Raw genomic sequence first — 26235 nt, 5'->3', positions numbered from 1 at the left:
AGTCGTAGGGTGCGGTCTATAAAGTGAGGTATGATTACCTGCTTTTACCTAACTGTTCTTTTATGATTTTTGCAATAATTACTATAAATAATGTGCTCGAAGAAGCCAGTACTACTAACACAGCAATACTATTTACCCAGTACTACTTGCTTTTCTCTACTACCCCATGATCACTGTTCATTTCATCAGCATTCAATTCTTTTTAGATATTCATGTCACAAGAGAAAATTTTCCGGGATGGAGATTGAATTGCAGTTAGAAAAATAGCAACTCTGATCAATCGTAGCTTATGAGATATTACAACAACAACGACGACCTACATAAAGTACTTCTTAAGTGTAGTGTTTACAAACCAAACGAAATGTATCTTATTGCACAATTAGCAGTATTCGAATCGAATCATTAATCAAATTGGTTAGGAATGAGAATAATGAGCTGAGCTGAATGATGACATTTACATTTCGACATTCATGTGCAGGCTATGTTTTCAATCAAAAATGTATTCGAATCATTCCATCATTACAATCGCACGCTGCATTGAGTGGTCATTTTTTCTATTATGGTAACAGGAGGGATCAACATTTAACAATAGATTTAACAAACAGCATCGCCAAGGTATAGCATTTAATTCTAAGATGTACAGTTCGACTATTTTCAACTAATTATGCTCCCGGTAAGTGACGAAACGAGAGCACTATGTTGTTGTGCTGATGCAACTGCCGCCGAAACAGTGCTTTGCTGAATCGTAGACCCTATTTTTCTGGGCGCGTCTTTTGTCAATGACTGTCCATAGGTATCGACAGTATCAATTACACAGTTTTGCTTCGTTTGAGATCCCAGTAGATAGTTTCCTCCCATCTCGTGATCTATTCCCCCATTGGGAATTCGAGTGACCTCAGACCTATTGTTATTGTTGACTGTACAGCCTAAACTAGATCCAATACTACTTTGATTCATCAGCCCTGGTATAGACTGTCCAAATGCCTTTTCTCCATTAAGAAGAAGTGCAGCCGTGTTCGATCCGCGTCTGTTGTAGGACGCAACGCCTGGTGAAACCGACGCCGCATTTACTTCATTTGGACATGAGAAAGGAACTCCTACCACAGTTGACAATTGACTCCTTCCGAGCACTACTGAATCTGTAATTGTCCGTCTCTGCGAAAGAGGAGCGTGGGTTTCCCTGAGAGATTTCGGCATTTCCGGACTTTGAACTACAATAGACCCAGCTTCCACCTTGCATAGCCCGCCAAATCTAGAGAGACTTTTCATTGAGCCGTCTCCATTTGAAGAAGTTCCTATCGAGCTTTGTCCATTCGCTAGTGTGTTCTGATATGATATGTTAGGATTTGAGCCCTTCTCTTTCTTTATATTACGTTGTAGCAAAACTACGCTCTCTGGCGCTTCCTTCTTTATAGCACCAACATTCTTTTCAGCTGAGCTGGAAACTTTGCCAACTCGCTGGCTAGTATGTGTGTCGAGGGTTGGATTACACCAGGTGTATGTTGCCAGGCAAGTTGACGATGCATATAAGGATGACGAGACTTCTGTAGTTGAATAACTACCACCATCTTTCTCATCACAGCTTGGTGGCAAACTCTGATGCCGTTTAGCAGTGGGCAAATAAACAGGTCTAAACAAAAATAACGAACACATTATTTCAGTAAGGGACCATATAATCGTGTTCTTATATATAGTGAGATCAATTATGATTCCAAGATGATAAAGGAAACCAGGAGCGGATCTAGGAATTTCTCGAGGGTGGGAGGATTTTCAAAAAATTTTTGAGAGTTTAGTCGACTTTTTTTTAGGCCGACAAAAGGTTTTTTTAGGTACTTTTTGGAAAATTTCGACCAAAAAAGGCGCTTTTAGAAACTTAAGGTCAGTCAGCCAAAAATGGATATCTCAAAAATAAAAAAGAGGGACCCTTTGGGTTGGCAGGGGGTCGAATCCCTGAGGGAAGGGGGTATCAGCCCCCCCCCCCCCCCCCCCTAAATTCGCTACTGAAGGAAACTATTAACTGCCCAAGATTTATTATCATAGAATATCAACATGTTACGCACATATCTATGGGATACTCTTCTGCAAATTGTGAGTAGGAGTGATCCAAGAAGTGAGACCATAATTCGTTTGGCAAGCAGCGAGTATCACCAGGAAAGGACATCAGCTCATTGATCTTCGAAGGATCTGATTTTCTTGTGTCTGTGGCGACAGAGGGTCTGATTCGGTCAAAAATAATCCGACCTCCCCTTCCTATCCGTCTCCGGCAATAACCAATGTTTCTGTTGGTGTCAATGAACTGATGTATGCTCTCTGTTTGTGTTGTATTTGTTTCTTCGGTAGAGATATTTGTCAAAGAGTATTGGTGTTCTATGTTTGGCAATGAAGTAGCATCCAACACTCCCGACGGCTGCAATAAACAACCTGCTCATTTAATCAAAAAACATAGCGAACATGGGAACACGTCAACAGAACATCTATCCGATAGACAAAATGTTACGTCAATGATGTTTTCAGTTACTTTTGAGCGGAGCTCAAAAAAGCAGAAATGTTAACTTGAAAAAAAAATTGACCATCAATTTGAAACCTAATGAACACAAAATTGGAATTTTTTCCGTACTTCGCAAATTTAAGCAAAAAGCGCCCTGAAGGAACTTTCAAAATGCCAGATATTAAATTATAACCAAGAGTGTTGGAACACAGGCGAATTAAAACAAGAAAAGGCCGCTAGGTCAGAAAAAAATCGAAAATGTCGAAAAAAAACTAGATCCATCAAAAAATGAGGCTAGTTTTCATATTAAAAAAATGCCAAAACAATGGAATATGAAATAAGCATCGGTGAAAAATTTACCATAAGGTAACAAAGCCGAAAAATTTGGTCACTAAGCCGATAAAAAATAGGCCGAAATCATTTGGGCAGAAACAAGTTCTCAAACAAAAAAAAAGAAAAAATAAAAAGTCGAGGTTAGTGAAATTACAAACATCAGAGGTAGATCAAGAGCACTAAAATGTTTAAAAAACTTTTAAAAAATCTACAATATCGCTTCTAAGCCGACAAACATCAGCAGATAAAAATAAGCCGACAATTTCTTTTTAAACGGACTATTTCCCGTTTGAAGAAAAAAAACAGGTCCTGTCAGATTTTAACCCAGGACCTTTGCCGTCCCAGGCGTATTCTTCAAGAGTGCCGGCTACACAAAAAAATTAGAATTAATTAAGAACTGAACCTGAATTTATCATCGCAAGAGTAAAAAATATCAATAAACTGAAACATAGCCAACAAACAGTTGGAAAAGAAATAATGAACGCCAACCAGAAAAAACACTGACTTGTTTTTCAAAATCTCAATTTTCGAATTTCAAAGAAAATAGATGCCCTTAAAGCTCTTTGAATTTCTGGAACAATTTTTGATTGGCCATTTTTTAAAATAAAATTAACCCAATTTCAGAAAACTGGATGAATAAGTTAAGTTTTTATTTCGCTGTGATATCTGAAAAATAAATTCCACTTTCGAAACTAGAATTTAATCTCGTTTTTTGTGGCCTTCTTTTCGACAGAGTAAATGAACTGAACTTAAGAAATAAAAAGTCAAACGGTCAAAAAAAATTGAGCCTGAAAAAAATTGACTTTTCTTGAACAAAAGCAATCATCCCGACTTCTTTAAGAGCCTGAACTACGAACTTAAAAACTGATAATGCTTTTTGAAGCAATTTCAAAGAATAAAATATTTGACCTCAAACCTCTGAATTTTAAGACTTCTTTATAATTGACACTTACAAATAAAATCAATCAAATTTGCGAAAACATTGATCAATGAGAGAAGCCTTTATTCCGCTGGGAATTCTGAAAACTGAAGACCATTATTGAAACAGTCATTTTTGAAACAGACAAGCGACCAAATAGATTTCACAAAAATCAATCCTCAAAAAGATTAGAGCATGAATACTAGCGAGAACACAAACAGCAGCTCTATAAAGCGCAATAAGAAAAGGTAGAATTAAGCCTTGAATTAGTAAAATTTCGGCTACGTCTTGGACTCGATCTGCGACCTAGCGATTTTGAGTCTCATGCACTAATCTCTCAGCCACGGATGCTTAAAAAATCAAACACTAGCCACAAATAAAGCAGAGAACAAATGCTACGCAATTTTCAAACATACAGATTGTGATGATAGCAAAAGTGCTCTCAATTAAGTGAACACTTTAAGTTGGGTTAGAAAAAAAGAAGGTTCGTACTAATACACTACGCTCGCAAACTCTTTTGTGTAAACGAGGACACGCAACCAAAATTATTGAATGAATTTAAAAAACTTGAAGATAAGAACCTCGGGGCCAAAATCAGTTAGGCTTTTCGGTTTTATGCGGCGCATAAAACCGCATCTTAACGCATAATGACACAGGTATCTTGTGATCAATAGGCTTCACAGCCTCTGTCAAACACATAACAAGCTTAACGCATAATAATCTGTATTTACAAAAGCGCATCATTACCCGCATATTTCTCCGTAATGATGCGTATACAGAGTGAGTCACGCTAATTGTTCCAAATGCTTTCGTAGAAAATGACGGAATATTTCAACTCGGAATGTTTTTTTTTTCTCAAGACAAATTTCGATTTTATAATTAGCAATTTTTGACGGAATTTTTTTCTATCATCCGAAAATTTTTATTGTCCTGGTCTCAAGTTTAAAAATATTTCACCTGTGATTTCTTTCCGTAAAGTTATGGGGGTTTAAATGTTGCTTATTTGGGACAGTTAACGCGCATATTTTGAGTTTTTCCCCGCATTTTCATAGATATCTACCGGCTTTGCATACCGCATAAAATTAACAAATACCCCGCATAAAACCGAAAAGCCTGAATTAGAAAATCAATATATACTCACGGCTTGGTAGCACAATACAGGGTCACGTTTGAATGGAAACTGTCTCGAAATCAATTTAACTGTTTCGGATTCTTCAGCTTTACTTGGCGCTGCCAACTCTGTTTTGACCTTTTCTCTCGGTTTATTTACTTCGCTATCACGCCGCGTCTTTTTTCTCTTTCTCTCAGGCAGCTAAATAAATCGAAGTCATTTCCACTGTTTTGGATTTTTTTCAAATTATCATCCCCATATTTATTCAAACTTACAGAAGTTGAGTCTGATACATGATGTTTGAGTCCATTGATTGGTTTGAGCTGCTGCTTCGTCTTCACTTGGGCTCTGCTCTCCATTTCATTCTTCACCAGCTGCAGAACTTCGCGATACAACACGCTATTAAACTCGTCTGATTTTTGCCTACATTGAACCAAACAACAATTAAAAGTTTTCCTGAGAAAAAGGTATATAGTGCGTTTGTCATCGAACCAACCTGAGATTGATAATGTCTATTTCTGTATGCAACAAAGAATGCTTCGAGTTTTCGCGATCCTTCATTAATTCAATAATCTCTCTAAAACACGAAGATGTTATTAAAGTGTCTATGATATTGTTTCTTTTTCATGGGACAGAAAGGAATTAGACCTACAGCGCACGATGGAAATCCTTCCTTAGTCGCAACATCTTTTCGTAGGATATTTCGTCATTTTTGCGGTTCTTTCTCGTTTGAACTCGGTCCATGCGTCGACGGAATGCGACATAAGGATCTCCTATGAGCTCCCTCCGGTCAACTTTGACAACTGGGAGAAGCGCTTGCCTCTTAAAAAACATCATTGTTTTTATTGGGATCGCTTTAAAACCGGGCAGAATTTTATCATTACTAGCATACCCAACGCAAACGCTTGGCGAGCCAGTAATCATAAACTTGCATGATGATATCGTCTTCTCCTTTCAGAAGGGCTTTCGCATCGACTGCGGTTGTGACCTGCAAAACAAACATTTTCGAAATATTTCAAACCAACTTTTTAATGTAAATTCCTCCTATTTTCCTGTCCCACTAGAAAAACGAAAAAAATCGTAGATTTTTTAAATTAATTTAATTGCAAAACTGAATTTTTGATTCCTTAAATAGCGCTAAAAACTCCGAAAATTAACTTTACTCGAGTAAAGTTGAAATTTCACCAGGGTTGGCAAAAAAGTGTTTTTTTTAGAAAAAAAACGTTTAAAACGTTTAAAACAAAAAAAACGTTTAAAACACTGTTTTTTTTCAAAACGTGTTTTTTTTTTCTATATTCTCGTGAGAAAAAAAAATGCACAAAAAAAATTCAATTATCTTTGAGTAATCTGGAATAAGGGCAATCAATTTCAGTGCCAAGTCCAACAATTCTTTCGCAAAATTCCCAATTAAGGCCTGAAACTTGAAAAAAAAACACAAAAAAAAAAACACATGTTTTAAACACCAGTTGTTTTTTTTCTGCCAACCCTGAATTTCACGGCTTAATATAAGCGTAAGGCTATTGTAAGCCTGTACCGCTCACCTTATTAGACCAAACCGGTTTTTCTCGACACTCGAACTTTAATATCATACATCACTCGACCCATTACGATGATTTTTTGTGGTACCTGAAAATGAGCTTGATATGAGCTTCTCATTAAAAAAAAAACGAATAGCTCGACCTAAATAAGTCAAATTTTTTTCAGACATCAATATTTTAAGTAGCCTATCAAATTTAGTTTTAGGAAAGAGAATTTAAATTTTCTTTCAGTTCTGTTTTATAATCGATCTAATGTTAGTCGCTATTCATGTTGCCCTTTACCTGCTGCCCACTGCTTTTCTCTAATTTTTCCATCATTCCTTCGAACTCGCTTTTAGTCAAGGCGGGTTTTCTATCATTGGGTGCCAGAAAAGTTGAATACAGCCAGGATTCATCTTCGGAGTCGGCATCATACTCATGGAATCCCTCATCGGAAAGTTTTTCTAAAATTTAACAATGAATGAACTTTCGGCAAAAAAAATACAATCAATACAAATAAAGTTGGCATTGTTTTCGGAATTAGTGTTCTTTTTTCACTAAGTGCTTGAACGCCACTAAATGATCTTTTTGACTTTCTGCAGTCGGAACTACATAAGTCCTATGTCTTCAGGATGCCAATCGTTTTTCGGACGCGGAAGCTAGAGTTAAAAGCAACAGAATCGTTAAAATTTATATTAACAAGGCGGACAGGAGACAACTTTTTCGTTCAAATGTCTACGATTGCACTGAAACTATTCAAAACTTAGTCAACAGAGAGTTGGAAATTTATCAATCAAAACAATGAAAATAATGTTTTAGGACAAACCTTAGCTTTTGAATTAAAAAGAAAAAAGTATGGCTTTAAAGCTCTTTAAACTTCAAAAACATGTTATGAATGCCATTTTTTTTGTTCAGCTATCCTATTTAAAGTTAACCGGATTATAGGGCATTTCTACTATTCCACTGGTAATTCTGAGATACTCAGTCCATTTTTGAAAGTAGAAATTATTCACGTTTTTAGCCACCCAAACTGACTGACAATTAAAACACAGAGGTGAAGCGGAGCTTCGCACCACTTGCGATACTACACTAACATAAAATGAAAACAAAAAAAGCCAAAAATGAAATTTTTTGCAGAAAACTAGGTCATAAATTTTCATATGTCTCGATAGATGTTCATTCCAGGCAAACATGCCGGACACTGAATTTTAAATTAGCAACGACGAAACAGAATTTACGAAAAGAAACCTAGCGGACAATCATTGAGCAGACACAAGTTGAGCCGAAAAAAATATGATTTTATAAAAGAATGTTTAAAGTCCCAACTTAAACAGCAATGGACAACAATTGCACTTGCAACTACAATGAAAGTTGTTTACAGCACAAGAAAAATCAGTGATGTGGCAACTAAGCCAACAATCTTTGAGCTGAAACCACTTTAAAAAAAAATTTAAAAAAATCGTTCCAGTCCCCCTTGAATCTAGAATGAACATCACTTGCACATGCAACTACAAAGTTGCTTACAGCTAAAAAAAAGGTCAGTAATATTGCAACTAAGCCGATCATCTTTGAGCAGACACCAACAAAACCGAAAAAAAAAACATTTTATTTTAAAAAATTTTAAAATCTTTCAAGTCCCCTTGGAAATTAGAATGAACAACATTTGCACTTCCAACTACAAGAAAAATTGTTTACAGCACAAGCATAAGCCGTTGTGGCAATTTAACCGACAAAACCTGAGAGAAAAAACGAAAAACCAACAATTCATTTTTCTCGGAACTTTTTTTTCAATTTCCTTGATGCTGAAAAAAAGTAAGACCCGGCCACGACTCGAACCCCAGACCTAAGGGTACAAAGACAACTGTTTTACCTCCAGGCCAAGGAGGAAGCAACCTGGCTAACGGGGAAAACTCTATATTCCAGTTCGATAATGCTTGCTTAGCACAGAATGTTCCGACAATAGTCTTTAAAAAACTACAAGATAAAGCTTTTTTTTTCAAATTAGTTTTTCTGCTTGGGGTGAGAAAAAGTCTGATGTAAAACTATACTTATGGCATATTTGACATTCATAGCAATACAGGCAAAAAGGCACACACATTTTTTAGAAAATTGACTAGAAAAATAAAACTAAAAAAAAACTTTTTTTTTCAATTTTATTTGCAGTTTCTGGTTCTCAGAATGGAGCTACAACTCCCAAAATGGATTTTACTTGCTTTAAGTTAAAATTTTAGTGCTTAAATTTTGAAATTTTCCTGATTAAGCTGTTGTAAGCCTGTTCGCTTGTTTTATTCGCAGGAAGTACGACGAAAAATCAAAATTTTAAACCGGTTTTTCTCAACACTGGGAAAACATTTTCAAAATTGTTTAATGTCGTTCGACTGAAAGGGCTTTAATATGATATATCACTCAAACCCACTCCAATTATTATTTGTGGTAGCTGGTTTTGCGTGGAAAACAAAAAGAAAAACTAACACCCGAAAGTAAAGTTCCTCCCCATTTTCAATGGCCGGAACAATATAGAAAACGATCGTGATGAATTGCTATTTACTCCATATTTTCAAAAAAATTATTTGAGCTGTTACGAGTTAGAATTGGTTAAATATGTATAAAACTATTTAGATACATTTAAAATCGTTTTTCACCGAATGGTTGAAAAATGGGGAGGAATTTTGTATTTGGGTGAGTTTTTGTTTTTTCTGTGTTTTTTACGCAAAATTAGCTACCACAAGTAATCATCGGATAAAATTTAGTGTTATATCATATTAAAATCCTTAGAGTCGTGAGTCGATCGACATTTAAAAAAATTCAAAAAGTTTAAAGAGTCGAGAAAAACCGGTTTGAAGTTTTTGGTCTAATTTCGAGCTAATTAGTAAGGTTTATTAGTAATTCCAATAGCTTAATTAAGCTTAATTTAAGCCGTGAAAACTTAGTTTTAATCGAGTAACGTTCAATTTGTGAGCATCTAATCGACTTACAGAAATGAAAAACTTCAAAACTGTTAGAAAAAAAAGAAACTTTTAAAGTCATTTTCTGAAACAATGTTTTTCAATTTGCCTTTTTTACTATGACTGTCGAATATACCTAATCTATAGTTTTATCGAAAACAACACTAATTTGAAAAACCTTTATGCACTTTTTAGACTATGGTCGGAACATTCGGTGCTGTTTGTACAGTAACCGGCTAGAATGGTTTCAATTATTATTTGCTTCTGAGCCGTTGGCACATCAAACTCCAGTTTTTTTGTGATGGTTTGTGAAATGCCTTTAAACACCTAGGAAAAAAGACTTAGTTATGAAAAAAAAACGGTTTTACAGTAGTGCTTTAGACAGAGGCGAAACTGAGCCTGGCAACGCAAGTTTTTTTCGAAAAAAAAAACAACACTAAATTGAAAAACCTTCATGCATTTTTAAGACTATTGTCGGAACATTCTGTGCTGTTTGCACAGTAACCGGCTAGCCTTGTTTCAATTTTTATTTGCTTCTGAGCCGTTGGCAGATCAAACTCCAGTTTTTTTTGTGATGGTTTGTGAAATGCCTTTAAACACCTAGGAAAAAAGACTTAATTATAAAAACAAAACGGTTTTACAGCAGTGTTTTAGACAGAGGCGAAACTGAGCCTGGCACCGCTTGCGATACCGCAAGTTTTTTTCGAAAAAAAACAACACTAAATTGAAAAACCTTTATGCATTTTTAGACTATGATCGGAACATTCTGTGCTGTTTGTACAGTAACCGGCTATCCGACTGAAAAAAAAGAGCCAACTGACGGTTGGAAAAGAGCAATGATCGCAGGAAAAAATGTATGACTTTTAAAGCTCTTCGAATTTCACGAATTCTTTTTAATTGGTGCTATAAAGGTAGATAAAATTAACCAAATTTAAAAAAAACCGGATCAATGAGTCAATTTTCATTTCGAAGGATAAAAAATGGAGTAATTGATTTTAATTATCGAAATGAAAATCGATCACATATCTCTTGAACTTTACATTTTTTGTGAAATGTCTTCGCGCAACTTTCTCGCGTTTCCGAATACCTTAGTAACTGCTAATGCTAAAGAGAAGTCCGTTGATTAATGGTTGAAGTTCGAAGTCTGCTAGAAAAAATGAAAAGTACACTTCCAAAGGGTACTGGAAAGGCAGAACAAACTGGAGAAATGATAATTTTTTTATTCTGCTATAAATTGCAAATTTTCGGCTTTTTGAAACTAGAAATTACTCACGTTTTCGGAGACCTTTCACTTTTGCTGTTCGATAGTAGAGTACGCCTTCCTTTTAGCAAAGGAAAGGATGTGAACTTAGAAAGAAATCGAGAGCCTTATCGCGAAAAACCAAAATTGAGCTAGAACTAATTTTAACACTTTCCTGAAAAAACACGAAAAAAATAAGAAAAATCTATACACACCAAGTTTTTTACACACTGCGTTCAATACTCACTACGTTCATTATCTTAAATATGTTTCAAACAAGTTTAGAAATATATCACGAAACAGCCTGTACTTTTTTGGAGAAATTTATTACCATGTGTCACCTACTTCCTGGTCTTCAACTGGGTTTCGGTTACATCCTTTGTTTGCGCTGTCGCAGCGACAGGCTGCCAAGAGCAAGTTTTCGATTCTTGAGATGATCTATGGATCCTTGCAAAACCAACTGGATGTGGAAAAAGCAGTTGACAGGGGAAAAACAGGACATTTTTAAGAACTCGAAAACTTCTCTGGTGAAATTAGGGGTTGGGGGCATTTCACACGAGTTCCTGGAGCAATTTTAGGATACTAAATAAAGTATCCCAACACTTGAGTTCCGGTAGTAGGGAAACGTTACGTGAATTCCGGTGGGATAGTGGATTAAGTATCCCAACACTTGATTTCCGGTAGTGGGGGAATTGTGCACGAGTTCTTGGGATAGTAATTTAAGGGTCCCAACACTTGAAACCTGGGATAGTAATTTAGGGGTCCCAACACTGGAGTCCTGGGATAGTAATTTAAGGGTCCCAGCACTTGAGTCCTGGGATAGTAAATTAAGGGTCCCAACACTTGAGTCCTGCGATAGTAATTCAAAGGTCCCAACACTTGAGTCCTGGGTTAGTAATTTGAGGGTCCCAACACTTGAGTCCTGGGATAGTAATTTAAGGGTCCCAACACTTGAGTCCTGGGATAGTAAATTGAGGGTCCCAATACTTGAGTCCTGGGATAGTAATTAAATGGTCTCAACACTTGAGTCCAGGGATAGTAATTTAAGGGTCCCAACACTTGAGTCCTGGGATAGTAATTTAAGGGTGTCCCAACCGGGACTTTTTGAAAAAAAAACATATGGTGTTTTATACGTTTGAAATATGTTCTTTTTTGTATACTTGGATTTAAAAAAATTTAAACCCCCACCCTGCTGCAAGCTAGCAGTCAGAAAATGAAAGGAAAGCCTTATTAAACCAATTTTCTCTTATTCGAAAAACAAACAAATTTTCCCTGGAAGGCTGTTCGATTTGAAAAACACGCCCAAGAAACAGAAGTTAAGTAATTAATGAAACATATATAGAATGTCATCTCAGCCGACAAAATTTGAGCATTGAGCTACAGCTGAGCCGATAAAATTGTTGTCATGAGGCGTCAAAAATTTGAGAACTTTCATGACGACGCGTTGCCCATTGCGGAAACGCTCAAAAAGATAATCATGTTTTCGAACATTTTTGGAAAAGACAATCGTAAATTTTGAAAAACTTTGCTACCGAGGAAAACAAATGAGACATATCCAGGGCTCTGCAATTATCAACTGCCATCAATGGTTCTTAAAATGAATTGCCAATACAATCATTGGGCATTGGACCCAATTACTAGAAGACGAAAAAAAATCGAATCAAGTTAACAGCCTCCCTCCCCTCAGGTCCAAAAAATCGAAAACTCATTTGTTGATTGTTCTTATGTCAATGTACGACAAAACTTCCCTATTATAAAAACTTCAACGTCTAGCCTTTAATTGCATTGTAAACCATTCATTAAGCTTCTTGTTCATGTGTTTCATTTAGCCTCATTGTTGTGATAAACTTATTAAATAGATTTGTTATGTTTGATGTTTGTGCCTGTTTGTGGAGCACGCTCTGAGGTATTTTAGAGACAGGTCTGTCAAGTGACTTTCTGTGGGGAGGTGGGAAACTTTAATCGTCTTCTATTTAGTTTTTTTTATTTGCTGATTTATGAAATTCCCACTAACCGCTTATTAAGGGTTAGTTCAGTCCCCTAAAGTCCAGTCAAAATCCTTCTTTTTACCTTTATGCTGCGTCAAGATGAGGAAAAACAACAAAGAGTGTACAAGCAAAGATTGCTTAAAACCTTCAGGACTGATAAATTGGATTAGATGTGATTGTTGTTTTAGTTGGTATCATATCAGTTGTGTAAATATTTCTCTTAGCGACTCTAAGAAAACACAATGGTTTCAGTGTCCTTTATGCGTTGATGTAAAATCGGTTAATAAAGCAACAATAGGTAATGATTTAGTGCTAGACAATTATGCTAATACTAGACAATTATGTTAATACAGCCATCTCAGATATCCGAGTACTCAAGAGAGTACCAAAAGACTCGTGTTCCCTTGGCGGAAAGTCTGTCGGACAAAATAAATGACATTGTCTACAATGTAGAAGATATTACAAAATAGCTAATTTTTTTTAATGTCGTTCTTGTTTTTTTGGAGCAACCGAAAAGAAGTGGACGCAAACAGACCACAAGCATGAGCTCTTTGATAAATAAAAAAAATTCGAGCAAATGACGTGTCACTTCCAAAACCACATCCCCAAGTTTCAAGCCCGCCTCTGAGTGACCTCGAGCAGAGAATAAAGCTAATAAGTAGTAAGCTCGATGAAGGAAATGTAAAGGGAGGAATAAGGCTTGCTGCTTCGCATGACAAAATTGCTCCTTTTTCAACTGATAACTATCAAAAATTGTTGTTTAAGCACCCTCAGCGAGCCAAATTTGCAGCTCCAAATCCAGAAAATTTGGATAGTTTTTTTTGTAACCAATTTCCACCTATACAAAGCGATAATGTCCTTTCCGAGCGGATCAGCAGCAGGTCCTGATAAAATAATTCCTCAAAATTTTAAAGATCTTGTTAGTAAGTCGAATGGCAGTGCAGGACTTAATTTTCTGAAACCACTTACTAAGCTGATAAACCTCATTGGATATGGCAAAATACCCGAACCCGTAAGACCTTTCTTTTTTTGGCGCAAAGCTTATCGCCCTCATAAAGATAGACGGAGGGTTGAGACCGATTGCCATAGGCAACACGCTGAGACGTATCGAGTCTAAATGCGCTGGAAGCAAGGCCATCTCCGAGCGACAAAATTTTTTCGGAAAAGTACAGGTAGGATGCGGTACCAAACAAGGAGCAGAAATAGCTGCACACTCGTTTCGAAACCTAATTGAACGCGACGACAATCCAAAATGCACTGTTCTTTTAAAACTAGATTTTAAGAATGCCTTTAACTCTCTTAATAGAGAAACAATGCTGAATCATGTTCATTCAAATCGCCCCGAATGGTATTTCTACACCCATTGCGCGTATAGTAAACCTAGCTACCTTTTTACGGAAGCTCTGTCATAATGTCAGAAGACGGAACTCAGCAAGGTGATCCTGAAGCCCCACCCCTTTTTGCGGAAACAATTCATACACTAGTCAAACAGTTGTAGTCGAAAATTAACATCTGGTATTTAGATGATGGAAATTTAGCCGACGACTATAAGGTAGTACTCCGGGACCTTAAAAACATTCTGAAATTGGACCAAATTTACGGCCTGAGCTTGAACACTGAGAAGTGCGAACTTTGTTTTTTGGGACCGACTACGAGTACAGTATAATTCAATTTTAACACAATTTCGAAAAATATGCCCAAAATAAAAACAAAAGAAGAACTCCTCATTTTAGGATCTTCAATTGGCGAACTTTGCCGAAAAAGATTGCTCGACGAAAAAATTAAGGAGCTTGAAAAAATCTCGGATGTCATTGACAAACTAGACGCCCATTATGGTTTTTACCTCCTGAAAAATTGCTTTAGCATGCCAAAACTCCTATAATTTTTGCATACAAGCCCTTGTTTTTTGCAAAATGATTTTTTGTAACGCTACGAAAAATTACTAAGAAATTCGTTATGCAAGGTCACTAAAGTGAAAATGGATGATAACCAGTTTTTACAAGCAAATAACCTCCTGAAAAATTGCTTTAGCATGCCAAAACTCCTATAATTTTTGCATACAAGCCCTTGTTTTTTGCAAAATGATTTTTTGTAACGCTACGAAAAATTACTAAGAAATTCGTTATGCAAGGTCACTAAAGTGAAAATGGATGATAACCAGTTTTTACAAGCAAATAACCTCCTGAAAAATTGCTTTAGCATGCCAAAACTCCTATAATTTTTGCATACAAGCCCTTGTTTTTTGCAAAATGATTTTTTGTAACGCTACGAAAAATTACTAAGAAATTCGTTATGCAAGGTCACTAAAGTGAAAATGGATGATAACCAGTTTTTACAAGCAGTTCTCCCGGCAGCCAAAGGTGGCTTGGGCGTTTCTTCCGCTCGTCTACTCGCTTGACCCGCTTTCTTAGCCTCAGCAGTAGGAGCGAAAGATGCCGTGAGCGAAATTTTTGGTTTTGAGCATGTGGATGGAACCTATGATGATGCGCTTAAACGGTGGTTTGAACTTGGAAAAATTGAAATGGCTCCGGAAAATGAAATCCAAAAAAATTGGACGGAGCCAATTTTTGACAGCGAAATTGCAGACTTGATTTTACGACTCGAACCAACGGACGTAAAAAGATTTAACGCGTTCGAAGATAGATGTGGCTCCAATTGGTTGGCATGGTCTTTCTTGCCTCAAAAGTGCAGGGAGATTCTCTAGGCATTCAAACCTGAATGCTCTTATAAAGCAGAGTTTATCTTCTACTCACATTCCGTCTGTTTTAGAACCACGACACCTCTACAGGACCGATCAGAAGCGACCAGACGGTTTGACGTTCGTTCCATGGGCTGTTGGTAAGCAGCTCTTGTGGGATGTAACGGTAGTATACTCCTTAGCTCCTTGTAGGATTAATGCCAAGCCTTAATTGTATAGCAGTGTTCTTTTTAAAATTCTTTTTACGAAAGCCTAGAAACCGTCAGCAAAAAATTTCACTGAGTTTCGCATTTACTGGGGCTAGGTCTTATACCAGACTACAATGCAATAATTCAATTAAGATAAATTTAAATTAGTGGGAGATTCGAAAAGGAAGCGGTTAGAACAAACAAAACTTCGCTGAGACACCTCGAAAAAATTGTCTTTAACCCCGCTAAATGCCGCCATTACATCTGTCAATTAATTTTGGTTAACGAGTCTGGTAAAAAGTCCATGTTATAACTTTTCTGGTTATCCCTTACCTCTAAAATGAATATATTGCTTCGAGCAGTCGAATTCTGATGAATACAACTCATGATAGTTTTCAACATCAATATTACTCTCAGGAATAGGTATGAATGAAGCTCGACATTTCGTTGCTTCTTTTTCCGATCGGAGGCCGAACTGCAATGCCGATAGGGCTTCTTGTAAATGTGTTTCCTAAAACAGACCATTCATACAATAATCAATTTGGCATTTCTTTTCAGCTTATCCAAAGTAGATATCTATTTCGATTCGATTGCACTTGGGACTCATGACCAAATAGCCTCTGCTTAAATGCCACTGAGCATGTTGTAAGGGTTTGATCTGAAAGTCGGCCATCTTGACTCAATCAACGACTTAAAGAGAAAACAAGTTTTACCTCTTCCTCCTCTTTCTCCATCCCGGTGGAGAATAAAGTAACATTTTTGGGTAAAAGTGAGCACTCTTCGAGGTCTTGTAAGTCTTCAGCTCGTATAATCGGAAGGTTTTTGTTTGAATCTACGTTGCGAGCTCTTATGGAGAGTTTACTCATAACGGCCATTGACGAAGAATATTCTAATTTGTGTCGTCATCTAGCTCGATCTAAAAAAAAGAGGAAACAAGTTTTTCTTTGAACGGTGTTTCAATTTATACAGTCCCTTTTGAAAAATTTGTCGTTATTCAATTTGGTTATCAGAAAATACATGAACACAAAGAACTATGAACAATCGGCTTTGAATTGAGGGCAAAGTCGGTTGAAAATCGATGACGTCATCAAATTTCATGCTCAGGCCAAAATTTTGTGAAAATCCGTTTCACAAGCGTTTTAATTTCTCTCGATAAAAAAAAGAAACAATTAGTAGCAATTGCAAAAAATTATAATAACAGATGATTGAAATTGAAAACTCTTTGTGACATTGTAGATGGTGACATGAACTGAAATTAAGTAAAATTAGATAAAATTTCGAATAGTGCAAACTTCATTTCTCATGCTGCATTAAAATTAATCTCAAGTTGATTTCTACCTCCCCTCTGGATTCATAATTCAATAATTGGCGTGAAACCGCGGCAGATAACCCATAAAAATCAGCCTCAAACTTCAAATCACAGAACTCCACAAAAATTCCATATAAGGAAACCAGTTTGGCCAACAGAAAGCGTAATAATACGAAAAGTCTCCCACACATGGAAAGCTCAAATACTGAAGGAAAGTTTCATAACAAAATGAAAAAAGGATTGTTAAAGGGTGCTTACCCTCGGAGCCGCATTCCCGGATAGCTGATAAAACTAAATACCTCCGGTTTTAATTAAATTAAATCAAAAAACTCTTCACTTAAATGAGACGCATTTTTATTGGACAAAAATTGCCTCAAAATGTTGCCTTAAATAATAATATGTGAATTCAACATCTCAATGAGACAAAAAGTGAAAAAAAAAAGAGTTTTTATTCAGTTCCACTTCCAATATCGGTACCGCTCATGGAACAAGTGTCAACCTGTAAATTTCCTTGACTTTTTGCTGGATTGTTCTGTGTTGTGAGAAACCGACACAAGTGTCAAGGTGCATATCTGAGATAATCACACAACCGCAGTACTTGCAACTACATGTCTCATCGTCCGCAGATTCGTAACAGCGCTCTTTATGACATAAAACATGATGAAAACCGTTGCTGTAAAAAATACCTCTTTCTCTCCTGTGCGCAGGACTACAGTTTTGTAAGCCCAAAAAAGTCATTATTGAACAAAAAATGCAAAATTTTGTGTGTTCTGCTATAAATACTTATTCCGATCCATTTCTTGAAATAAAACCCAGCCACTTTGGTAAAGTGTTCGTCTTTTTCCTTCTGTGATAACACATCGCTGAAAACATAGAGAGCGTAAGAAGCAGATGAAAATATGACGCTCTCATAGAGTCTAACCGAGGACTTAAAACAAATTTTTCTGAGTTGGACTTTGGATTGTATAGAGCAAGAGGCAGCATAGGCTTTTTTCTTGAGATGTTCCAGGTGCTTGGAACCTGTCAATTTAGTGGATAGCACTATGCCTAAGTATTCAAACGAATCCTTGAATTCGATTTCTGTGTTGTTGAAAATTAATTGGTCGGTCCTGGCCAGCCTTCCGCCATTTCTGTGTTTCACCACCTTAGTTTTGCCAACATTCACTTTGAGACTGTTTCTCTGGCAATATTTTTCGAGTGCAAACATTGCGTTTTTAACACTGTCAAGTTCGGTCGACCCAATCGCTAAGTCATCGTCGTAAAAAATCGTGAAGCAGCCTGTGCTTTCAAGTTCTGCAGATAAATCTGCTAAAAATAATGCAAACAACAGCGGTGACAACTTATCGCCTTGTGGAACGCCAATAGTCTGAGATTTTTCGGTGGACAAATACCCATCCGAGCATACTTGGATATTATTTTGAACATAAAGATTGTACAGAACTTTAGTGAAGTGTACAGGGAGGCCATTTCTCTGAAGCTTGGTGAAGAGAAGTTGTCTGTCAAGCTTGTCAAAAGCCTTCTCGAAGTCAACATAGCTGACGTAATACCTTTTCTTAGAACGGATTCCTGTTGTAATTGACTCAATTAGCTTTTTCGCGGCAAGTATGGTGCTCCTATCCTTTCGAAACCCATACTGCTTATCAGGAAGTAACTTTTGAAGTTCAACCCAGATACTTAACCGATTGTATAGAATAGCAGAATAACATTTGTAAACACAAGAAAGCAAAGATATACCTCTATATGAATTTGGATCCGTTTTTTCGCCTTTTCCTTTGTAGAGTGGTTTTAAGTAAGCATCTCGCCATACAACAGGACATGTAGCATTAGTAAAAACAAATATTGAATAATGTAACAAGGAATGAAAATACTAACCCAAAAGAAGATTTCAAGACTTCGTTAGTGATACCGTCGGGGCCCGCAGCTTTTTAATTGGATGAGTTGGCTACTACATGTGTTATTTCTGCTAACTTTATTTCACTGCTCATTTCGGGTATTCGCTCGCTCAATGAAGTTTGATAATCATGAAAACCAGTAATTTCAGCATTCTCAGGATAAAAGTTGTACGATACCAGGTGTCAGAACTGACAGCGCAATGCGCGATCGGTGGTTTTATGGTCTTAAGTATGGTCCAAAACTGAGATTTGTCAGACTCTGCTACGCTGAGGGTAAGTTCCTCTTTCGTTTTCTCATGAGACTGTTTCTTAGATTGGCATAATTTTTTGAATTCTTTTTTGTAACATGCAAACACACGAAGATTTTTCAGTATTTTCTCGTCTTCTGCAGAGATCCCATTGTTTTTTCAATTTTGCGTGGAGCAAATAACAGCTTCTGTCGAACCAGACCTTCGAGATCCGTTTCTTGGCAGCTGGAACTGACTCTCTAAATGCCGAGATGAAGCTTCCGTACCATCGATCCAACGACTCGACACACGGCGTGCTGAGGATTTTAAGTTTGTATTCTAGCTTTTCCAGATCGATTTTTCTGATATGAGCAGTCTTACTGTCAGCTCTTTCAACGTCGGTGTGAACTTTGAATCCAACGGTGCAGTGCTTTGTAGCAGAATTTTCTGTGATAGTCACATTGTCTGAATTTAGTTGTAGGTTGTTTGTAAACACTACATCAATGGCACTGCGGCAATTATGGCAGTAGTATGTTGGTGCCTGGGAGCTATTGAGACAAGCAAACCCTAATTCCCATAAGATATCCAATAAGTCAGTGCCTCTTTCGCCCCAATCCAGGCGACAGTTAAAATCTCTTGCAATGATCGTAAGCTCTTCCTTGTCGATTCTGGATAGTCCTTCGGATATGTCAAAAATGATATCCTCTAGTTTTGTACAAGGTTGAAAATACGATACCAAAAAGTTCATTTTTCAGTTTTTGACTTTCACAATAAGAACGTATTGGGATCTAAAAATGATGCAGCAATTTGATTGAATGTTTTTACTGATCGCAATAGCGATACCGCGTGACGGTCTTCCCACATCATGACTAACTGCTGGCGAAGAATAACAGGTAAAACCAGTTATTTCTGTGTCCTTTACGTCCATAGTCTCTGTTAAGAGTAAAAAGTCGTGGGATGTGACAAAATCATTCGGTTGTAATTCAAGTTTCAGACCCTCCACGTTCCAAAGCAGTGCCGATAGACAATTTTTCTTTGTAACTCGGTTGTGCTTGATAAAATGAACGCCATCGGGATCTTCCCGTCGCACAGCTTTCAATTCTTCTCTGAGTTTTTTGTTTTCAAGCTGTTGGCTTTTTGTCAAGTCTTTATTGATGTAAATATTTGTGTAATGTTCAAACTCCTTGAGTTTTTTTGCCAGTTTCAGGATGTTTTGAGCTTGCAGCTCTGATGTCAAAGAGACAAGTATCAACTGTTCTCCATTTTCGTTCTCTTTACCAATTCGTTTTGTACTAGTAATGTCAATATCTGTTCCTAAGTCTGCACTCAGCTGCAGCATGAATTCTTTGTCCTTCGGTTCGTCAGCCTGTTTGACTCCCCAGACAATGACGTTTTTCGCTTTCCGTTTCGACTCCGTCTCTTCCTTGCGAACCCCTTGTAATATTGTGCTGTATGAAGGTGCGTTGCTTTTAGGCGCTTCGACAGCGGTGATAGACGCTTGGAGTTGGTTCTGTAACTGTTCGATTGCTTTCTCCTGACTGTCTAGTTTCTCGGCGGCACAAAAACCGCAGTACAGTGGTAGTTTAAGGAAGTCCTTTGGCACTACCTTCGGTATCCAAACCTCAACCCACGCACCACAGCTGTCGCCCATCGAACATTTGAACCAGTGTGTTGCTCCTTCTTCTTCTTTAGCTTTTCTAACCATCGTATATAAAACTATTTAATAAGTTTATCACAACAATGTTGCCTTAAAGACAAAGCATCATGCTTAATATTGAAAATAATGTAACTTATAAAAGTAAATTTTGTAGAACGCAAGAGATTAATCTGGCAGCGCTAAACTTGTGTTGATAATTGAGTTAAAGGGTTATCAATTAAACCGTAAGTAAATCACGCCATAAATGAGCATTGCTTATTTCGACATTTAATTTTAGTTGAATCTCCAAAAAAAAAATTTTCTGTCTAGTTTTGAAAACAAGTTGACTTATTTTAATATCACGAAAATGTGAAGGCAGTGAGTTCCACTTTACAGAAGTCATATAGAAAAAAAATTTACTGAAGAAAATCGATGAAGTTTTCATAGTGTAGTTTTAAGTCATTTAGATTATGCAGCAATGTTTTTGGAGCAAACTAATGCAACTTCAATGATGTCCGAAGAAAAGCAGTTGAACTGGGCTTTGAAACGCACATTTTTTCGATCAAAATTTAAACCTTCTGCCGAACTATGGAAAAATAAATACCCTGACGAAATTGAGAAAAAAAATTGAGTAAAAGTGTGTTACATATCTATAGCAGTATCTTACTAACGAAAGGCAAGCGTTATCAAATGCATTGAGGCTACCGATGGCGAATTATAGAATAAATCAACAAAAAAAGCAAATAATATTTGATAACCACTGCTCTAATGCTTCTCTAAAAAAAAATTTTTTTTGTCATCTGACGTCCGAAAAATGGATTGGTTGCCCAGTAAATTACGAAATTTTAATACTACCACATCAACATTCAAAAAAAAACTAAAAAATTTTACATTACTGATGTGCCAGACCTAGCCATGGGGGCGTTCCTATTTCTAGAGTGAGGGGTATTTTGGTTGTGGCCTTTAAGCGGTAACACGATTTGTAGTCTCATGTCTTACGCGAACCAGATTGGCTCCGACTGAATGAGGTATAAAAGTACAAGAGATAGTGTCCCTGACCCTTGAGCCAATAGTTATAACGCCTGTTTTTCTTAACCCCATATGTGACATAAGTAGGCGACTGTTACATAGTGTTTTGATGGCCCTCCTGGGATTTTACGACAAAAAGACTACGGAATCGAACCCACTTGACGCAGCTCCGGGCTACATGCCCATTCTAGAGTACCGCTGGTACGGTTAAACTGGAACGTGTCCACCTTCTGGTTTTACCGCGATAGCTTTTTAATTAAACTTGTCAAAATTTCTCGGTGCCATTTCTGATACGAAGCCCAGCTCACCAAGAATGGGAGGCCACTGAAGAACAAAAAAAGGGTAAAAGACAAATAGCGAAACAAAAACCTGAAAAAGATTAAAAATAGGAAAAACCATAAAATAACTTAAAAAAGGACTGTGACTTTGACTTCCAGATTAGGTGGATCAGACCGTCATATTAATAAATAGTATACTCATACTATTTTATAATAAGACCGATCGTTTCGATCAAACAGCAAGTACATAGGAAGTGCCCGAATTCGGGGCGATGAAAGGGTTTTCAGATAGCCTTGCAACCTTGTAGGACCACTGGGAGACTTCACTGGAAACAGTGACAGGACAGACGGCAAAGCGTTTCGTAGGATTGGGATCTGGGAAACAGAAAAACACGTAACTGGGAAGAGACTACCAGTAGTGTAACCAGAACAGTACAACAGCAAGAAGGGATCACCAGAGTGGGCTTTTTGGTCAAAGGAATATCATTAAAATCTATTTTGATACTATCGAAAATAAGTATAAAAGTGTTCAAGCGGCACACCACAGTTTAGAGAACGTTTTTTTCTTAAGTAGAGCTTGGAAACAGGCTCTGCGGATTTTTTCTTGAAAGGTATTGCACCCATCGCGCTTAAGGTATTTTTCGTCTGAAGTGGGGGGCTAGATAGGGGGAAGGTTAGAAGAGCGGCTGGTTAAGATAGAGGTTGTTGGTTGGAATTTGTAAAAAGGGGGTCTCATAACAGTAACGTAACTACACAATCGGTATCGTCGATTTAATTACAATAGATTACCTCCAGTTTGGAGTGATCAGGATAAAATTTCAAAACAAGAGTTGGAACGCGAGGGTACCCGATAGTAAACTCGAAATTAAGACGGTGACCTAGTCGGACGGGTGGGGGGATCGGAAATAGGCAATTTTTGGAAACCCAGAAGGTCAACAACCCGTAAAAACGTTAAAAGGGGAGAAACAACGCATGACGATTAGGTACCAGACATTTTTTTGGAAGACGACCTTTGTCGACTTTGAATTAAAGAATTAAATAAATTTTTTTCTGATTATTTAATTGTTCATTGTTTTTACAACAGGTTTTGAAATTTTGCAGATCATATTTGACCAGAATTGGTACAGACTCAACAATAACCAGGGACAAATAAAAAGTCAGCTGAATTTGACCTAGCAGTTGACAGGGGAAAACCAGGACAATTTTAAGAACTCGAAAATTTCTCTGGTGAAATTAGGGGCTATGGGCATTTCACACGAGTTCCTGGAGCAATTTTAGGATACTAAATAAAGTATCCCAACACTTGAGTTCCGGTAGTGGGGGAATTGTGCACGAGTTCTTGTGGTAGTCTTGGGATAGTAGTTTAAGAGTCCCAACACTTGAAACCTGGGATAGTTTTTTAGGGGTGCGAACACTTGAGTCCTGAGATAGTAATTTAAGGGTCCCAACATTTGAGTCCTGAGATAGTAAATTAGGGGTCCCAACACTTGAGTCCTGCGATAGTATTTCAGAGACCCCAACACTTGAGGCCTGGGATAGTAATTTAAAGGTCCCAACACTTGAGTCCTGGGATAGTACTTTAAGGGTCCCAATACTTGAGTCCTGCGATAGTAATTTAAGGGTCCCAACACTTGAGTCCTGGGATATTAATTTAAGGGTCCCAAAACTTGAGTCCCGGGAGAGTAATTTAAGGGTGTCCCAACACTTGAGTCCTGGATAGTAATTTAAGGGTCCCATCACTTGAGTCCTGGGATAGCAATTTAAAGGTCCCAACACTTGAGTCCTGGGAGAGTTATTCAAGGGTCCCAACACTTGAGTCCTGGGATAGTAAATTGAGGGTCCCAACACTTGAGTCCTGGGATAGTAATTTAAGGGTGCCAACACTTGAGTCCTGGGAGAGTAATTTAAGGGTGTCCCAACACTTGAGTCCTGGGTAGTAACTTAAGGGTCCCATCACTTGAGTCCTGGGATAGCAATTTAAGGGTCCCAACACTCGAGTCCTGGGATAGTAAATTAAGGGTCCCAACACTTGCGTCCTGGGATAGTAATTTAAGGTCCCAGCACTTGAGTCCTGGGATAGTAATTTAAGGGTCCCAACCTTTGAGTCCTGGGATAGTAAGCTAAGGGTCCCAACACTTGTGTCCTTGGATAGTAATTCAAGGGTCCCAACACTTGAGTCCTGTGATAGTAAAATAAGGATCCCAACACTTGAGTCCTGGGATAGTAAATTAAGGGTCCCAACACTTGAGTCCTGGATAGTAATTTAATGGTCCCAACACTTGAGTCCTGGGATAGTAAATTAAGTCAGAACACCATTTGATGACAGCGTTGAGTGTGGAGTCTTGGCTCGCAGTGCTGCAGATGATCGAGAAGCATATCAGGGGATGTAAATTTGGCCTGGAAGCAGAAATGTGGTTCCCCGTGAGCGAAGCCAGCCTGCCGATTGATGCGAAGTCTCTAGTGGGATCAGTCATGGCGAACTTGTTGTGGGAGCCATTATCCACTGCACATGGCAATGGTGGAGGTGTCTAACCAGAGGATGATGATCATTAAATCTTTCTCGGTGCCCAAGTGGGAACGCTTAGCGAGGATGTCACGAAAGATGCTGGGAGCGGTGCCAGGGAACCGAGATGGGGTTTTGAGGGAAATCTGGGGAGAAGAACTCATGAGTTTGGAGAAAGAGAACACTAGTGATTTCGAAAAGCAAAATGCAATTGGTCAGACGATTAACAACACACAAGCTGTAGAACAAAATAACGTGACACACTCGAAGAAAATGGAGTGTGAGCTTTTGCTCGAGGCCTCTGGAGAGCGTAACCTCCGGAGCATCAATCAAACGCACGGAGATTACCCATGCCACTGCCTGGCATAGACTGTGTGGTATCCAGATCAGTCGAATCTCTGCTTGATATGGGACATTGAAGAGATTCGGTCGATAGTATTACCTGACCACCAACAAAAGGTCACGCTCTTCATGGTAAGTTCCATGTTGGCGTTGCGATGGATTGAAGAGAAAATAACAAAGTATCGGGAATCAAAGGCACCGACAGTGGAGGCAAAACAAGCTATTGATTATAGCAGGAGACTTGAGCTGTTTCAGACAGCCTGCAAAGTATTCGCTGTACCCATGGAAGTAAGACACGTGTGGAGCGGCATACGATTAGTCTCATGGTTTTGAGCAACGCTGACCTCATGGCTATATGCTTTGACGAAGAATCACATGAGGAAGCACCAGAAGGAGTATCGCCAGTTCCTAGCCGAGATAGGGCCAGAAGCCTTCAAGAGAACGCTGCTCACTCATCGTAATGGGATAACCACGGTATGGAAAAGGACTGGTAAGGTGTCTAGAGATAACACCATAGCAAAGGAGTCGATACTGAAGGAAGACCTAGCGAAGAATATGAGCTTGAGCTTACATCACTCCTTTTGTTTGAACAGAGAGCTCAAGGCGAAGAAGCTACCAAGTCAACTGAGAAGGTTACAAGAGCAACGAGAATGAATGCGGGCCCATGAAAAACTGAAGGCATGGGAGGAGATAGTGACCAGATCTGATGATGAGGACGAATTGACGAGGCAGATCACGGTGTCGAGCGCATCTGGACCCAGTACTTCGAAGACAGAGGGTGCGAGTTGAACAGGGTGCTCGAGATGGGCTCTTGAGTCTTGAATCGGGAAGGAAATGGGGACTTGAGTGTGCACTCGGATGAAATCCGAGGGCACGGAAAAGAAACTTTAACAAATAGACTACTGTTATCTAATAAAATATATCTAAATATATCTGGAAAATTGCATGACCGTTTCTTGACTGGGTTGAAATCAAACTTTAGAAAAGTAGCTTACAAAGCTGAAATCCAGGGTGCAGTTGGATGAAAATTTTGATTGCTTATCAGCTATAGAATGAAAATTTTACATGGCTGTAAATTTTGGGGATGTAGATAAGGCTGAATCTGCTGCAAACTTCTGTAAATTACCGCTGGCACTGTATCTTGAGGCACTCAATATTCTGGAGCCTCACTGACATGACGACGACGCGCGATGAGGACATCGATCTTGAGTCCGGGGACTATTTGCCATTTGGTCATATTTGGAAGTTTGACCTTGATATGGAAGTTTAACTTTGATTTTGAGGACAAAAGTAATTTTTTTCAAAAAGTTCCAATGGACCATGTCATGCTCAAATTTTTTGCAACAACTGAAAATCAGAAGTTAACTTAATCAGAAAAGAAATATCAGAATTGCCAGAAAATTGACAAAAATCACTAGAGTAAAATTGCTATTCGCAATTTCACCAGTGTCTTCAACTCGCGTAGAGCTGTCTTGTTCCCGACAGAGAGGATCAGGAGTTCAGAAAGGAGTGCAATTGTTGAGAGAGAGAGTGAGTCTTAACTGGGAAGGTGGACAGCTGAAGCTGCCCAATGGTCCAGAGAACAAAACTAC

The 26235-nt window shown here is 38.1% G+C and overlaps 2 protein-coding genes across 4 annotated transcripts in view; one reads left to right on the top strand and one right to left on the bottom strand.

Annotated features, from left to right (window-relative positions):
* Positions 1–238: 238 nt before the first annotated feature.
* LOC134844677 (enhancer of polycomb homolog 2-like) lies at positions 239–16453 on the bottom strand. Its single transcript, XM_063861481.1, has 10 exons — positions 16141–16453; positions 15761–15938; positions 6672–6832; positions 5744–5839; positions 5504–5673; positions 5348–5428; positions 5127–5274; positions 4882–5052; positions 2061–2407; positions 239–1630 (listed from the first exon to the last, which is right to left on the bottom strand). The coding sequence occupies exons 1-10, from the start codon at positions 16300–16302 to the stop codon at positions 655–657; spliced, it is 2490 nt and encodes an 829-aa protein (XP_063717551.1). The 5' UTR covers positions 16303–16453; the 3' UTR covers positions 239–654.
* Positions 12312–26235, top strand: part of LOC134844678 (uncharacterized) — a 190187-nt gene continuing 176263 nt past the window's right edge. The window contains exon 1 of one of the 3 annotated variants that reach the window (XM_063861486.1): positions 12312–12412. The gene's annotated coding sequence lies outside the window, so the exon portion shown is untranslated. The remainder of the gene's footprint in view (positions 12413–26235) is intronic. The other 2 variants (XM_063861483.1, XM_063861487.1) reach the window with 2 other exon arrangements.

This window comes from Symsagittifera roscoffensis, chromosome 4, assembly GCF_963678635.1.
Source record: "Symsagittifera roscoffensis chromosome 4, txSymRosc1.1, whole genome shotgun sequence".
Taxonomy (NCBI): Eukaryota; Metazoa; Xenacoelomorpha; order Acoela; family Convolutidae; genus Symsagittifera; species Symsagittifera roscoffensis.
Note: the sequence above shows the minus strand (reverse complement) of the source record. Positions and strands in the feature narration are given on the sequence as shown.